Source organism: Mandrillus leucophaeus, unplaced genomic scaffold, assembly GCF_000951045.1.
Source record: "Mandrillus leucophaeus isolate KB7577 unplaced genomic scaffold, Mleu.le_1.0 Scaffold1282, whole genome shotgun sequence".
NCBI lineage: Eukaryota > Metazoa > Chordata > Mammalia > Primates > Cercopithecidae > Mandrillus > Mandrillus leucophaeus.
This window is the reverse complement of record NW_012101232.1, coordinates 47,927-65,853: the sequence shown is the minus strand read 5'-3', so window position 1 is coordinate 65,853 and position 17,927 is coordinate 47,927. Positions and strand designations below refer to the sequence as shown.

Below are 17,927 nucleotides of genomic sequence, written 5' to 3'. Positions count from 1 at the left end.
TGAATGGGCAAAAACTGGAAGCATTCCCCTTAAAAACTGGCACAAGACAGGGATGCCCTCTCTCACCACTCCTATTCAACACAGTGTTGGAAGTTCTGGTTAGGGCAATCAGGCAAGAGAAAGAAAGAAACGGTATTCAATTAGGAAAGGAAGAAGTCAAATTGTCCCTGTTTGCTGATGACATGACTGTATACTTAGAAAACCCCATCATCTCAGCCCAAAATCTCCTTAAGCTGATAAGCAACTTCAGCAAAGTCTCAAGATACAAAATCAATGTGCAAAAATCACAAGCATTCTTATACAACAATGACAGAGAGCCAAATCATGAGTGAACTCCCATTCACAACAGCTTCAAAGAGAATAAAATACCTAGAAATCCAACTTAGAAGGGATGTGAAGGACCTCTTCAAGGAGAGCTACAAACCACTGCTCAATGAAATAAAAGAGGACACATACAATGAAAGAAAATTCCATGCTAATGGATAGGTAGAATCAATATTGTGAAAATGGCCATACTGCCCAAGGTAATTTATAGATGCAATGCCATTCCCATTAAGCTACCAATGACTTTCTTCACAGAACTGGAAAAAACTACTTTAAAGTTCAAAAGCCTATTAACTCTTAACTCAATCTATTCCCCACTGCCCCTCAAAAGAATAAAACTTTTAAACTAGTCATAGCAAAATAAGAAGATCATATGCCTTGAAAACTGTCCATCAACCATGGCTACACATCTCTCTGGCCTTGTCTGTTATAATTAAATGTTTCGTTTTTTGGGGGGAGGAGATGGACCAAGTCTTGCTCTGTTGCCCAGGCTGGAGTGCAGTGGTGCGATCTCAGCCCACTGCAAACTCCACCTCCCAGGTTCAAGTGATTCTCCTGCCTCAGCCTCCTGAGTAGCTGGGACTACAGGCCTCTGCCACACCTGGCTAATTTTTCAGTTTTAGTAGAAAACTTCTCAAACTTCCTAACTTCTAGTGATCTGCCCATCTTGGTCTCTCAAAGTGCTGGGATTACAGGCATGAGCCACAATGCCCCGCCTAAATGTGTGTTTTTAAATCACATTCTTGAAACAGATGGCTTTGTCTCCTTGATTAAATTAGGTATAACTGAAAGTCAAGCTGTCTATAACAAATTAGAAGATTAAAACTTAGCTAAAAATGAAGAAAGCATCTAAAACTAAATTCATGAAGAGACCTGGGGTGGAGACAAACAGGAAGATATCTCTTCTGACAGACATGAAAAAGAAGTAAACCAAAAGTCCACCTAACTGGATATTTAGACTTAAACCTACATATGCAAGACAAAATAATTCAGTTCAAATTATTTGAAAATATAACCAAAATGGGACAATTTATATTTCTAGGCAACAAAGTTTAATTACTTTTTAATAGATACAGTCTTTATTTTACAAGTTTAAATGAGTAATTCAGGACATAAAGCAGATAAGAATTTCTTTTTCCCTAAGAGACAGGGTCTCAATATGTTGCCGAGGCTGGTCTCGAACTCCTGGGCTCAGGTGATCCTTCTATCTTGGCCTCCCAAAGTGTCAGGATTACAGGTGTGAGCCACCATGCCTGGCCAGCAAATAAGGTTTTAATGGAACTACTTTCTATTATCCTGTTTTAACTTCTAGAGAAATGTCAGGTTTATCTATTTATTTTCTTCTAAAACCCCTTTTGATAGACTTTCACCACATCTGTCCCTAATCCTAGTTTTTAAATTTTCCAGATGAACAAGAGAAAAAAAGATGGTTCAGTAGAAACCATCACCACACCTAGAATGAATAAAACAAATGAACCTAAAACAGCATACACCAACAGATCAAAAACAGCTCAACTTTCATTATAAGAGCAAATAAAACAGAAACACATGCCTACCAGGGCTAACTGTATGTAGCACTTTATAAAGTAAACCTCAGGGGAAAGCACTTATCACAACTTATTTCTCCTAGGCCTGTGCCCCTGTATATTTATTAATAACTGAAAATCATTACCTTTCACATTTGATTTATCTTTTTGATTTGGAATTTTTAAAAATTGATTTTAAGCCAGAAAACTGCATTTCAACACAATCTAATATTAATGTGAGTTCTATAGAAGTTTTAAATAATAGCAGTTTGGGCCTACCACTAACACCCTCCTTGATTTGCAAAGACGGTGGATGACTTATTTTGAATCTACTGGAAATCACTGAAGCAATATGGCTAGAGCATATACTTCACACTCACATAATGAAAAGCATTGACTTTTATACCTATGTAATGAAATTGCACGTTCTGCACATGTAGCCCAGAACTTAAAGTATAATAAAAATAAAAATTAAAAAAAATATATCCCATCTAGACTACTGCCACATTTTAAACCTTGAAATGTCAAGTGCTTTGAATGCACATCTCCCCCAAATTGCCAAATACCACATAAAGCACTAGTGTGTACCAACCATATGCCCAATTTTCTCCACACTATAAGTAAAACTTTGCTTGGATCAGAAATGTTCAACATACCCTAAATAAGAGTGACACAATGACAGTCTCTACTTCTTTTGAAATAAAAATTGGCAAGTTAGGAAATTAGTCTCTGCAATTTTCAACAAATGTGATTTTTTAAAATTGATGCTTTTCAATTAAGAGATAGGAGACTCCTATCTGAAATATTACTTCTCTGGTGAACTGAAGATTTTTAAAAATTTTATACTATCATTCCAGGAATACATTCCACAGTAGTGCACTGAATATTTTCAGGTGTATCTCCAATTTCTACAGTTAGATCACAAGGCTGATAATTAAGAAATAAATTCTTGGAGATCCTAATCCTCCTAGCCCTATCACCTCTTCCTTTTCATTTCCCTCGTGACTAGCACAGTACCTAACCATTAAGAATTTCAGGCACAGTGTTCTGTTAGCAGTGTAACCTGGTTTTGCAAAGTCTCTATGCCTTACTGTCTCCAACTTCAGAGAAAGAATAATAAATACCTATCAGGTACAATGTTCAGTATTTGGGTACTGGGTACACAAAAGCCCAATCACCAAGAGTAAGCAATATACCCATGTAACAAATATGTACTAAAATTTAAAAAGTTGTAAAAGAATAATAATGCCTATTCCACAAAGTCATCATGAGGATTAAATGAAAAACACTATAAAATTATTATATTATTATCATTTTTGAGACGGATTTTCACTCTGTCAGCCAGGCTGGAGTGCAGTGGCACGATCGTGGATCACTGCATCCTCCTCCTCCCAGGTTCAAGCAATTCTCCTGCCTCGGCTTCCCACGTAGCTGGGATTACAGGCATGCACCACCACACCTGACTAATTTTTTGTATTTTTAGTAGAGACGGGGTTTCACCATATTGGTCAGGCTGGTCTCGAACTCCTCACCTCAGGTGATCCACCCACCTTGGACTCCCAAAGTCAAAATTCTTAAGGACAGGGATAGTACCTTGTCTCCCTAATGCCCAGCACCGGCTATGCTAAGGTAAGCTTTACTATCATTATTCACTCATCAAACACTAATTACATGTTTACTATGGGCCTGACAATGTCCTAGGCTGGGGACAAAAGATAAATAAAACATTTTTTCTTGACCTCAGAAACTCAAAGTATAGAAGAAGGATCAGAAAGGCAAATACATCAAAAACATCAGAGTTACAGGTGCTGTAATATATCAGGGACATGGGCAGACTTGGGTTTCCAGGCATGGAGGTTAATGGGGAAGTCTTCCCAGAAGAGGTGACTTGAAAATGAGTAAATGTTTCACAGGCTGGGGCCAGGACTGGGAAGAGGAGGGTGCTCCTGCAAAGCAATAGCAGGAGAACAGAGATGGAGGAATGAACACTTGAATAGTCCACCATGTTTGGAGAGTCACCGTGTAGTCAATACAGCAGAACCAGGGGACAAACAATATGAGCAGTTAGGCTGAAAGGAGATTAACACATCCCAGAAAGCTCCATGCAGAGGATTTCTGTCTTACCTGGTGGAATCTAGCCAGTTACTTCCTATTAATTTTTTGAAGCAATGCACTATGTGACAGAGGTTTTATTTCATGACCTCTTGATCCTTACTACAGCACTATGAGATAGAAATTATTATACCCATTTTACAGAGAAGTAAACCATTACACTGAATGTGTCTCCCCCAAGATTCGTATGTTGAAATCTAATCCACAACATGGAGGTGAGGACTTTGGGAGGTGAGCAGGTCATAAGGGTAGACCCTTATAAGCAGATTACAAAAAGCTAGCTTGTTCTCTTTCTGCCATGTGAGCATACGAGAAGTCGGCAGACTGCAACCTGGAAAACGGCCTTCACCAGAACCAGACCATGCTAGCACCCTGAGCTCTGACTTCCAGCCCCTAAAACTGAGAAATTTCTGTTGTTTATAAGCCACCTAAGAAGCTGAGACTCAAAAAGGTTAAGTAATTTGCTCTAGGCATAGTTACTGACCAGTGGGCTCCAATCTGGCTATCTGAGCCCAGGTTGTCCATGCTCTTAATCCCTGTGATCTAAATAAGGGTTTTCAATTTTTTTTCAAACTTCTTTGGACCACAACACACATTTCACCTGGAAAGACAGACATGTCTGTAATTGAAACAACAGTTTCATGTAGTGGCATCTATACTGGAACAGTTTTCTTTTTTCTTTCTTTAAAAAAAAAAAAAAAAATCCCTGCTTGTGGTATCCAAGGAGGTGAAAGTGATCAACAGTCCCAGTGCTGCTTGTAAGCAATGTAGGCTGGATAGTCTGCCTTTGGATTCTACCTTGTATAGGTCCTTGGTGACCAGCACAGTGGAGGTCAGAGGCAGAAGCTGGACTGCAGTCAGCATGGGGGGATGGGAGAAGAGACACTAGAGACAGCAAACCTAGACAACTATCTCAAGGGGCTTTGCTTTAAGCAGGAGCAAGAAATGTGGCAGGGGCTGCAGGGAACTGTGGTTGAGAAAGGTGAGGGTTTTTTTTTTAACTTAAATTTTTTTTTTCATATTCACTGGCCAGTTACAAAATTTTTTAGTATATACATATGAAAAAAACTCTATCATTTACAAGCATAAATAAAAAGCAAACAGTCTGGCATTCAGGACCCTTATGATCTTAATTGTCCAATCTCATTTCCTGCTGCTCTTCCACAAAAAATACCTAACTCAGCTACACCAAATTACTGAAGTTTCCCCCAGAAAGTTAGATTTTTTTTCCCCCTCCGTATTTTTAACATACTGTTTCTTTTACCTGGAATGCCCTTCCTCTTTCCTCTTCACCTGGCAAACTCTTACTCAGTGCAGAAGACTTTATTGAAACATCCTTCATTTGTAAAACCTTTCTCCCACCCCAACAGTCTATGATGAGTAAATCTGACAGCATCCACCTAGGTTCTTTTCTTTTCAGACACTCTCGCTCTATCACACAGGCTGGAGTGCAGTGGTGCAATCTCGGCTCACTGCAACTCCACCTGCTGCCTCAGCATCCCAAGTAACTGGGATTACAGACACATGCCACCACACCTGGCTAATTTTTAATATTTTTAGTAGACATCCACGTAGGTTCTACCATTCATCTTACCCTATACCTGCTTCAGCATCATCTACTACAGGGTCTTTCTGAAGCCACAGAGGGCTGGTCACCACCACATATTATACTGTTTCTATTACTTAATTTCTGTGTACTACAATAACTTATATATACATCTGTCCCTTCTTTGAGACTGTGAGCTTTAAACCCTGGCTTGGTTTTTATAGGCCTGGCTCCAAGAATATAGACGGTCATAGAAAAATCTACTATGCAAGAGAATATAAAATAAATAAATCTTGGCCAGGCACGGTGGCTCATGCCTGTAATCACAGCACTTTGGGAGGCCAAGGTGGGTGGATCCCGAGGTCAGGAGTTTTGAGACCAGCCTGGCCAACATGGTGAAACCCTGTCTCTACTAAAGATAAAAAAATTAGCCGGGTGTGATGGCACGCGCCTGTAATACCCGATACTTGGGAGGCTTAGGCAGGAGAATCACTTGAACCCGGGAGGCAGAGGTTGCAATGAGCCCAGATCGCGCCACTGCACTCCAGCCTGGGCAACAGCGCAAAACTCCGTCTCAAAAAAAAAAAAAAAACCTTGACCACTTCACTTACTGAAAGCATCTGCTTATCTGATCTCTAAATAACAATAGCAGAAATTTTTTTGTGTGTGATATACTGTTTCTTTATGGTTAGCAGCCCTAGAGGCAACTGCCCTATATGAATAGCAACACAGAGAAAATCAACATTGCGCCTCCTATGCAGTTGATACAGAAGGCAACCAAAGAGGTCCCTTCTGCCTTCTGAGGAGAGGGACAGATTTCTTTCTCCATAAGATGTTATACACAGGAAAAGACACTCCAGAGTCCACGACCACATTTATAATCACCACTCACTTCATAGGTTAATTACTGCTGACCTATTGTTGTGCCTACAAAACCATCTTTTTAGGAGACAATCATGAAGCCAGGTCCTGAAAAGAAAGATGAAACCAACAGAAGACACTTGCAGTGCAGAAAATAAAGAGAATGGAAGAAGGAAAAAAAAAAAGAGATTTCTTTACATTGTGTTAAAGATTCTCCCTTAAAATGGGGGGTAGGGACCCCTTAAAAAATTAAAAAAAAAAAACCCAGACAAACCAAGAAAGTCCCCATTGAAAATTAATAAATTTAATATGACTATAAGAGAAAACGGCACTGGATCATAAGATCTTTTTTAGACTGTGGTTAAAGTATTTCCTTTCCGCGTGCATTTTGTTCTCCAATGATCAGGCTCTTAAATATATCTCTAGAAAAGAAGTCCTTTCTATAAAGTATCCTCTTCACAACTGCCATTCAGAACACCAACTGCCTATTATGACACAGCAACCAAGAAACATTTGGGCTTGTATTGGGGACAATCGACTTGTGACTTCCTGCTAGACTTTCTCAATTCACATGATGATGAAATGGCTAGTGTTGCAATGCACTTATGGCTTTAGATAAAAACATAGGCACCCAAGACAGAAGTGGCCAAAGAGGGCAGCGCCCAGCAGGAAGTTGTTCCTACAAAGGAAATTGCAGTTTCTAAGATGAAGAGGAAGTCAAGAGGGAGAATTAAGTGTCTTAAGGGCTTGAGAAAATATTGAAGAACTACTTGTGGTCTCAAATACAGTTAAAACACTAAGTAGTCCAGGCTATCATTAATTCTAAATTCAAAAATTTAACAATGCAATTTGGGGTAAAGCTAGTTCAAAAAAGGTAAATCATGTCTGTGTAACCTTTGTTGTTAGAAGCTGCCTCTCTTACTCCTTGCAGAAAGCTTTTCTTAAAAAATACCTGACAATGATACCAATTGAAAGGGACATAGGGGAAGAACACTGTCACTCACCTGCTCCTGCACAATGTGAGAATCTTAGTCACATTTCTCTGCATTTTATGATATCCTGCAATGTCCTCTTCATATACAAACCCACTCCCCCATAAGATTCTAGTTTATGTATAATAAATGGCACCTTCTAAAGTTTGTTCGTTCTCACGTGCCTATGAAATATATACTGGACACAGAGACACATTACCAGTCATTTATCTGGTATCACAGCAGTTTACTTTACTACAACTTTCATAAGTTCTAACAAACCTCTGATAGAAGCTGTTTCCAGCCCTTTCATCTCTAGACATTTCAACCATATGGGGACTTCATATCTCACTTACTTATTTCCCTTTTCGGTTTTTAAAAATCATGCCCAGACTTCTTTGATGCTGATAAACATTCACAGAACAGACCTTTTCAATCATTAAACAGGAAACTGAATATTGCATGTATGTTTTACAGTCAATAGGCTATATAAAGTTATTAGTGATATTAACAAGCAGACTATTGATTTTTCATAAAAGATCACACATGACCTTCTTTTCCATAGGTTAGTCACATGTTAACCACTTCTGCACAGAAAAGACATGTGCATTGAAGGCAAGTATGAAGAACATGCCCACACATGGCAATTTTCTTGTCTCATCAAGACCACAGCATGCTTACCAAGATGGCTGGCAAGATGACACGAGGATTCAAGGATCTGCTTTTTAATTCTAATTACTGAAATCTTGTCTTAGTTTTCAGTACTGCACTCAGCAGTGGGATCTCTCCCTAGCAAAATCCCCCCCCACTCCCTTTTTTTTTTTTTTTTTTTTGACTTCTTCTGACTCTGTTAACAACCGCTGACATATGCTATGGACTGAATGTTGTGCCCTCCCCAAAACTTGTACATTGAAACTAATTGCCAGTGTGGTGGTATCAGAAGGTGGGACTTTTGGGAGGTAATTAGGTTAAGGGGGTAGAACTCTCATGAATGGGATTAGTGCCCTTATAAAAAAGGTCCCAGAGAGCTGCCTTGTCCCTTCCACCATATGAGGTTACAGCAAAAAGATGGCTACCTATGAACCAGGAAGCTGCCCTCACCAGACACCAAATCTGCTGATGCCCTGACCTTGGACCTCACAGCCTCCAGAACTGTGAGAAATGCATTTCCATCGTTTATACGCCACTTAATCTGCGGTACTTTGTTACAACAGCCCCAATGGACTAGGAAAACAAGCATCATCCTACAATTTCTAACTTGGCTTTGATCACTGTGTTCTTATACTCTCCAGGTTCCTTCTTTCCTCCAGCTGCTTATTTTCTCCAACTAGCATTTCACAATTCCTTCCTACATTCATTCACTTAATACATTCAGGCGGAAAAACCAAGTATCTGCTACATGCTGCTGCTACAACACTGACCAAGACTTGGATGGGTTATGGACACACTCCACTAAGTGCTATGAAAGGAGTGGAGTGGGCTGGCCAGGGGAAGGGTGGCAACGGGGGCTAAGTGGTAGAATTTCTTGACAACCATTTAACTTCTTTCTATTCCCATATTCCCACTGTCTTAAATGTGTGAGTTTATATAATGGTCCATACTACCTGCAACTTTCAACTGTTGTTCAAAAACTTTGTTAGTTTCCTATTGCTGTGTAACAAATTACCACAAACTTAGTGGCTTAAAGCAACACTCATTTATTAGCTCCCAGCTTCAGAAGTCAGAAGTTTGGCCATGTTTTAACTGGGTCTCCTGCTCAGAGTGTCATAAAGATGAAATCAAGGTGTTGGTGGAGCTTAGTTCTCCTCTGGGAGCTCTGGAGAAAAATCCAATTCCAAGCTCATTCTTTGTACTAGCAGAATTCAGCTCCTGTGGTGATAGGACTGAGGTCCCTGTTTCCTTGTTGGCTATCAACTGAGGTTTGCTCTGGGCTCCTGGATACTGCTACATTCCTTGCCAGGTGGTCCTCTCCATCTCCAAGCCAGCAACAGCATATAAACCCATCTCCTGCTTCGAATTTCTTAACTCCTCAGCTTCTGACCTCTAAATACAGGTTTAAAGGGCTCTGGCAAGTGGATCAAACCCACTGACAATAAATTCCCTTCCCAAAGTCAACTGTGCCATATATTAAACCTAATCGCAGGAGTATAACCCACCCTAGTGGGTTATACAGTCCCATGGATTATGCAGTGTATACTGGGAATGGGCATATTGGAGGTCATTTAGAATTCTACCTACCACAATTTATAAGGAAAAAATAAAAACTTGGCATCAATAAAGAATTTTATGGCACTAATTAGAAACATGGTACTGAGATTCTTTAGTTTTCAATCCTGAGAGCAGAATAACCAAAAGAAATCATAGGTAACTCCCGAATCTGTTTCTTCAACCCTTTTAGCCTTAATCTATACATCTTTGCAAATACCCAAGAGGCACTTAAATTTAATTATTTCATTCAACCTTACCTGATAAAACTGACTTAATAACCTCCCCCTTTCTCAGATTTCTATTATACCACCAGGCTGCCAGCACTGCCAGCATCTCCACCTTCGAGGGATTATCATTTACTCTACATTCTCTTTAATATCAAACTGAAACTAATTCAACAATCAATCTTAACAACTTGCCCTTCCTCTCCACTCTCAAACACACTTTGTATCTAGAGCAGAATCATTAGAAATGCTGATCTCCTACAATGACCTCCCTTTCCTTTCCTGTTCTTTCTATCTGTGCACAGCCTTGCCGTATCCTACACATATCTCCCAAGGAAGTCCCTAACACTGTGTTCCATGCTCTCCTCTCCAGGAACCACAGCCCCTCAATCTAATCACAGCAATCCAAGCTCCTCATCCCAGCACTTAAGGCCAACAGTGTGCCCTGGACTCCAGAGTCACACTCCAAACCCCGTCATCCAATGCCACACCACACCCTCAGTCCCTGGGACACCTCACATTCTGACCCCACCATCAGCCTCTGCTCAGCTGCTCTCTCAGGCAGACACGCCCTAGCAGGGGAAGGGTCAGCTCCAAAAAGACGTCTCATCACTCTCATCTGCAACTTACTTGCTGTCTTCTGACCTATACCACCTGGTTTTATCTTTATGTTGCTTTGGCTTTAAGTCATTTTTTAATAGGTACATTTTACCTTTCCCACTATATCAGGAACTCTGTGTGTGCGTGCACACACGCTTGTGCATGTATGTGTAAACATATACATTCTTTTTCTTATCCCATAGCATTTATGCAGCACACACATGAAATTAAGCAAATTTTGCTTTTCTTTTTTCTCACAATCCAATCTGCATTTCCTGTCCTGACCTTTCACCTATTTTTATGATCTCCTTATCTTTACTTGCCTGGAAGAACAGTCTTTAGAACAGAGGTTAATAAAATAGGTCTTCCACCCTTGCCTCTGCATGAATGAAGTAACAGCATAAATAATAGTCCAGAGGCATAGAAAAGTACATTTATTTCATGTTTCAATTAAATAAAATTCAAAACTCTTAAAACAGGAATAAACAAAAAATTCTAGGAAAAAGGTCAAAAAGCTTTAAAGCAGGAAAAGGAACAGAACTTGGAAAATGTGCATTTTCACATGCAAAAGATGGGAAACAATCTGAAAGTCCACCTAGAAAGGACAGCTAAACAGATGAGGGTACTGCCACGCAATGCAAGGCTGCACACCATGGGGGTAAAAAAAAGAAACCTGCCCATGTTGCTCGGAAAGAGCCGAGGCATGCTAAAGTGTGCATGGGTCTCCTGAGCAGTTGTGGAACATGCTGCCAGGTGTCTGTAAAGGGCGGGCAACAGATCTTCAAAAACATTTATTTAAGTCTCTGGAAGAACTCAATAATGGTGTTTGCCGATAGGGAAAGGCAACTCTAGGTAAGTGGGCACAGGTGCGAAGAGGCTTCCATCCTTTCTCATGCCAGTTGGACTGTGTGAATGTGGAAGGAGGCCAGGCAGACCCTCTCTGCAAGTACAGGAACAGGGCAGATTCACCCACAGATTATCATAAAGTTCAATGTCCAGGAAGGAGCTTGATGACTCTAAAGGAAAAATACATGTATGTCTTTGCCTGTTCTAGGTTCTCTGGCAGAAGAAAACAAGCCATGCAGGTCTTACTCTCCAAAATACTTGCAGACTCCTTTTGCTACAGATGCTGTGCCGTACATGCACAGAGAAGCACAAGCTGTACAGGCAGCAGGCTTGCTGTGGGGAAGACGGAGGGCAGCAGCAGGGCTCTGCCGGGGCTCCTGCACATGACGGGGCATAAAGGCCCATCCAACTGCTACCTGCCTCCATGCATGCAGGGAAAGTCAGGAAAATCACCTGAGACTCCACAGGATTTACCGATTCAAGATGAGGTCTGATTACAAACTCAGAAAAAAGGTAATGATTATAGGCAAATCTGCTTTTTAACAGACTTCTTTTTGGATTATGAGGCCGCCATTATCAGAAAATGCCACTGAAAAGACTTCCTGAAAAACATGGTATTTAAAAAACTCAAATCATAGTAAGATTTGCTGCAACTGAAAGAAACCAAATGAACATTGGATATATTCCAAATGAGAATTCTATTTGTGAACTGAAGAAAAACTGGGGCCTGCCAAACCGATAATTAAACAACTGAGCACCCCGAACCAACTAGTGGAATGATTCCCTCTTCCTGGGGTAGGTTCGTCACACCCTACATATTGAAAAACAAAACTTGCATTGAAGCTCTACATCAAAAACACTTTTTGGAACAAGAGCCAGGGTTCTTTTGATTACTTTTGACTCAAATTAGGCCAACATGATGGCAGTAACTCTCCAGGTGAACTCTTCAGCTGGGAGCTACCAGGAGGCTCCGGCTGCAGAATACAGGTCAAGGACACAGAAGGTACCAAAGGAATGTCTACTCATAGTAACCCTGGCTTGCTGTCCAAGAAGGCAGAAGCCCTGTGAGAGTTTGTAAGAGGCTGAGGTCAGTTTCAAGCCTATACAGGATTAAATGTCACCAGTTACTGTTCTACGCAAAATGTACAAAATACTTTCATCAAGAACCAAATGCTTTATTTCCTATTTAGCTGAAGAATAACAGTTTTATAGAAGCAATAACTCAGCACAAAAAGCTTATTTTCCCCTTCTCCATGTTCTCTCCTGAAACAATGATCCAAGTGTATTTAGAAGATCACTACCTTCAAATGAGTGTAGACCCTCTAAAGGGACATCCACCACCTTCCTTCATGTCCCCAAAATAGCTCATAGACCTTGCTAGAAGAGAGTGATTTTCCTTACCCACCACCAAAATGAAAGAGAGAGAGAAAGAGAAACCGACAAAACAGAAAAACCACCTAGATACCACTCTGGTAGCTGGCCACCACACCCTACTAACTAGAATGTGAGCTCAGGGATCCCCAAACTGAATTGTAGCATAGAGCATAGTTCAGTTCCATGGACGGCAAAAATCAGAAAGGGAGTATTTTTTTAAAATATCATTTAGGTAACATAAATAACTGTTCACTATGGCCCCAAATATAAGCATTGTGGGAAGTAGCCATCCAACAAGCTTCCTCCCCAGAGATCACTGCCAGAGCCTGGGGAGGAAAGAAGGGAAACCAGGAGAGTGAAGAGTCTAAAATACTCTTTGACCTAATTTTTTTTTAGGTCAAAAAGGCTGGGCGTGGTGGCTCATGCCTGTAATCCCAGGCCAAGGCGGGCAGATCTAGAGGTCAGGAGATTGAGACCATCCTGGCTAACATGGTGAAACCCCGTCTCTACTAAAAATACAAAAAAATTAGCCAGGAGTGGTGGCAGGCGCCTGTAGTCCCAGCTACTTGGGAGGCTGAGGCAGAAGAATGGCGTGAACCCGGGAGACACAGTGTGCAGTGAGCTGAGACTGCACCACTGCACTCCAGCCTGGGCAACAGAGCGAGACTCCATCTCAAAAAAGAAAACAACTTTAATTTCTACACCTTTTAATTCCCTCAGAGATGCTTTTGCTACATGAACTTGTCGAGGGGACTCTGTGGAGCTTACTGTAATGTGAGCCCTGAGAAACTCACTGCCCTGTCAATTTACTAGGTAGACACGACACATCTGGGCTGACCATCTGCAGGCAGAATAGGATTTGGTGAGAACAGGTATGTTGTCTAATGGGCGATGTTGGCCAGAAAAAAGAACTCTGGCTGGGCGTGGTAGCGCACGCCTGTAATCCCAGCACTTTGAGAAGCCAAGGTGGGTCACTTGAAGTTAGGAGTTCAAGACCAGCCTGGCCAACATGGTGAAATCCTGTTCTAATAAAAATACAAAAAAAAATTAGCCGGGCATGGTGGCACACAACTGTAGTCCCAACTACTAGGGAGGCTGGAGCAGGAGAATCACTTGAACCCGGGAGGTGGAGGTTGCAGTAAGATTGTGCCACTGCACTCCAGCCTGGGCGACAGACTCTGTCTCAAAAAAGAAAACAAATAAACAAACAAAAAACACCATATATGAGTGTTCATTCCTTCTCTTTATATTTTTTTGGTTTTTCCCTTTACACTTTTGTGTGCCTGATCTATTTCATTTAAAACGAAGAAGATGACGCAATCAATATACATTCTAAAACTGGCAGAGATCTGGCATGCCAGTATGTAGTGATGTGTGGTCAAAGAGCAAGGGGAGGAAATGCTGGAGATGAGGCTGAGTCAGGGGCCTTCATACCAGGGGAGATGCGTTCAAGGCAGCCTTCCAGGCCACAGGACGCATAGGAGGACTCGTCAGTCCTGACTCCCAGTAGTAAGCAATAGCACTTAGGGAGTTTTCAACTCTGCGGCTAATCACAATCATTACAGGTCTTTAAAAGTGATACAATGGATTCTGTCAACACTATAAACGGCAGTCACACTCTCAGCAGAATCTCTCAGGCTGCGGCACCATAGGCCATGTCTAGGACAGCACAGCTGGTCTCCACTGAGCTGACCTCAAATAAGTGTGCTACACTTGCATGCAAATACACAGGTGGCACACCCACTGCTGCAGCACGCAGTTCCACACCTGCCAGGCTTCGGCACCTGTGATCACACTTCTGGCCACCAATAAGCTGTGCTGGGCCCACTCTGGATACTTCTCAAGGTCTACCTCTGACTATCAAGGGCTGAAAAAAATGTGTAGCACATGGAGCCTCTGGTCTGGACAGTTATGCCAAACGGCAGTCCGGGAGCACGTGTGCTGTCCCTCATAACTAAGGGTCCCTGCATCCCTGACTTTCATCATGAAGGGCCTGTTCTCTCAAACCATATGGAGCCAACTAAAATAAAGCCTGGCCTCAGGCTGGTGCTCCTGCCCTTGCCTGCCCTCTTCCGTCTTACATTCCTCATCTCCTCTAAACTGTAATCCTCCCACCTACAAGCCTGCTGTTCAGCATGGCCCTCTAAGATCTCAGTGACTCTCAAACCAGAGAACCACCATTAGAGCTGTTAAAACAAGGAGGGTGGAGCCCCACCCCAGAGTTTGATTCAGAGGTGGCTGGAGGGTCTGAGAATGTGCATTGCTGAGAAGTTTCCAGCTGCTGTAGTCAGTGGTTGGAGGAGCATCCTGTGAGAAACACAGCTCTAACTAGCACTCACGTGTGAATATTTGGTTTTGGTTCCTACCTGCCTAACCCAGCCTCATCCAACCCAAGTTTATTAGCTCTGGGACTGTGGACTGCCCAATTCACAAGTGGGATGGCCATCCCCACCCAGGCCCCTCCTTGGAGCCACAGTGTGCCACAGATCCACAAACCAGCAGCACTGAGTGCTCATCCTGTCTCCTCCTAGGATGGATGGAAGGCTGAACTGAATTCTTATAAAAATTAATGATTTGTTCCCATGATAAATTCATGTAGTGCCTTGTGGCTGACAATGCACCTTTCCTCCTCCTGTTGCTCCATATGAACATCACCACAAGTTCTAGAAGTAGATATTACCATTCCCAATTTGCAGATGATAAAACTGAGGTCAGAAGTACCTGAGATCACAGCACTGGGACTTTTGCTACCTTCTTTTAAGTAACTGTGGTCATGTTATACTTTTATCAGCATCACTTGTTTATTTTTAATATTAAAAAATCCATCAGCATTTTTTTAAAGTGCGAAATAATATGTGAATGCTCACCATATACTCCAGAAGTATTGGTTGAATCAAAGTCTTATCCTACCATGAACACAAACGGCACCAAAGCAATGTTTGTGGTCCAGCACGTCCAAGAAGGCTGAAAACACCACTAGATACCTTCAAGCACTGGACACAAACTGGTGACCAGTAGACAAATTTTTGCCCCACAGACTTTTTCACTTCTGTTTTTTTGTTTTGTTTTCCATTTGAACTAGCTGCCAACATGCAGAAAGTGGGAGATTTCACATACTTATCTGGACAGCCAGCTCTCTTAAAACTGAGAAGACCTGACAACGCTGGAAGCATATCCTTTCAAGGCACACACAGCTGGCTGGAGTTTACCAACAGCCCCGGTGCTCAGTCATGGCAGCCTCTCCAGTCAAACAGAGCCCTATGGGCCTATGGGTTTTCACCACCTGCCTGGTCCACAGGCATTCATAGGCTCCTGCCCTGGAGCTTATTCTACAATATAGTTAAAATAGATCAATGACAAACAAGTTGTGCAAAATTAATTTCTCCTGGCTCACCAAATTAAAACTGAAGAATGATACAGTTTGGCTACTTAGGGACTACTGAGAAATAATAGACAAATCACTAACCATGCAGCAATTAGACGAAGAACCTGATTCTTGTTGCCTCCCTCCACGGAAAGCTAGTCCCTCTATTTCAATGATAAATTGTTCCAGGCTCTTTCAAACACTTTGACATACATGCATACATATGTACAATATAGCATGGAAGCCAATACTTATCACAGTATCATAGCTTGTTCTTATGGAGGATCACGTTTTTTTAAAGAAGGGGGCTGGCAGCACATTCCAAAATGAAAACCAGTAATGAGTTAAAAAACATACAGAAACAAGGACTATACTTTCTTCAGAGACAAGATGCTCTCTACCCACTATAGAATAATCACAAACTCTATAGGGCACAATCCTGAGCAATCAAAATCTCATTTAACATCTACCTGTAGTAGTAGATTTTCTAGAAATATGGGAAAAAAGAATTTAAACAAATTCATTCTCTACCCATGCATGTCACTACAGAAAAGGTGAGTCATAAAATCACCACCTTGCATTCATCGACTCTTTTTTCCTTTTTGCCCCTTTGAGGACAGCCCAGAAGAAAGGCTGTTCCAGGTTCCTTTACATGCTCTGACACACAAAGGGGACCCGGGACTCCTAAGCAAACAGGGCCCTTGACCCATGGTGCTTTCCAAAAAAAGAGAAGTTCAAAGTTTGAAACTTTTACTGAATGTGCCAGGGTGGATATTATAAAACAGAACTATACAAAATTTGTTTAAAAAACCTTTTTTTTAAACAATTTTTTTAACTGGTGGGAGGGAATCAGATCTCTGTGCTCAATCCTATAAACAGATGTCTTTGAAATCCTAGTCATGCTAGAGTTAGTGTCTTAACATGAAAACAAACTGTACAAAAATGTTAACTCCAATTGCCTCCACCTAGAGACTACCAGAAATTTTTGCGATCACGGGTCAATAGAGAGAAAAAGCAATGAGATTTATTTGTGCTGGAATGGGTGGCAGGGGGGAGATATCTGTATATATGTATCCTACGTCCTAACTTCCTAAATGTAAATACCAATGGGCAGAACTAAAGCCCATAAAAGCAGAAAATGGACATAAAGTGTTTAAAATTCTGCTACTGAAGTAATATAGGGATCAGATAATGCAATTGAACTGCAAAATAAATTCTAATGAGACAATCCAAGCCAATGCCATGACATGTTTAGAAATACCAACAGGGAGAAATGACATGGCTTGATTTCATCATTTCTTCTTCACGAGATTGTTGTGGGAAGGCTGTAGAGAGATTTTAGCCTCAAACCTTAATCTTAAAATGTAGTATTAGATCCTGTCTTCTGACACCTCAGGAAAACAGGCCAAACTCAGGAGTGAGCATACGTTGTAAATATATCATTTCTAACATAAGGTATTTGAGAAAAAATAAGATAATCTCTTAATATTTATTTCTTTAAAAATTAAAAAAAAAAAAAAAAAAAAAAAGACCAGGCAAGGAGGCTCACATCTGTGATCCTAGCAACTCAGTAGGCTGAGGCGGTAGAATCACTTGTGCCCAGGAGTTTGAGACCAGCTGGGGCAACACAGTGAGAATCTATCTCTATAAAAATTTTTATAAAAATTAGCCACTGTGGTGTGCCATGTCTGTAGTACCAGCTACTCAGAAGGCTGAGACTAGAGGATTCCTTGAGCCCAGGAAGAGTTCAAGGCTGCAGTGAGCCATGATCACACCTGTGAACAGCCACTGCACTCCACTGTGGGCAACAGAGCGAGACCTAAAACAAAAACACACCCAAACAAGAATAAAAAATAAAATGGTGTGCCAAACAGTCATTTACTGATTAACAGGTCTAGAAAACAGGGTTGCTAATTCTCACCAGGTTGGAGAGGAAAGACTGCCAGAGTGAATGTAAACCACACATATTTC

The 17,927-nt window shown here is 41.3% G+C and overlaps 1 protein-coding gene across 1 annotated transcript in view; it reads right to left on the bottom strand.

Annotated features, from left to right (window-relative positions):
- Positions 1 to 15,587, bottom strand: part of SPIDR (scaffolding protein involved in DNA repair) — a 385,066-nt gene extending 369,479 nt beyond the window's left edge. Inside the window, exon 1 of the mRNA XM_011972298.1 lies at positions 15,460 to 15,587. Within this exon, the coding sequence (XP_011827688.1) occupies positions 15,460 to 15,462 (3 nt within the window). The 5' untranslated portion in view covers positions 15,463 to 15,587. The remainder of the gene's footprint in view (positions 1 to 15,459) is intronic.
- Between the last annotated feature and the right edge of the window lie 2,340 nt (positions 15,588 to 17,927).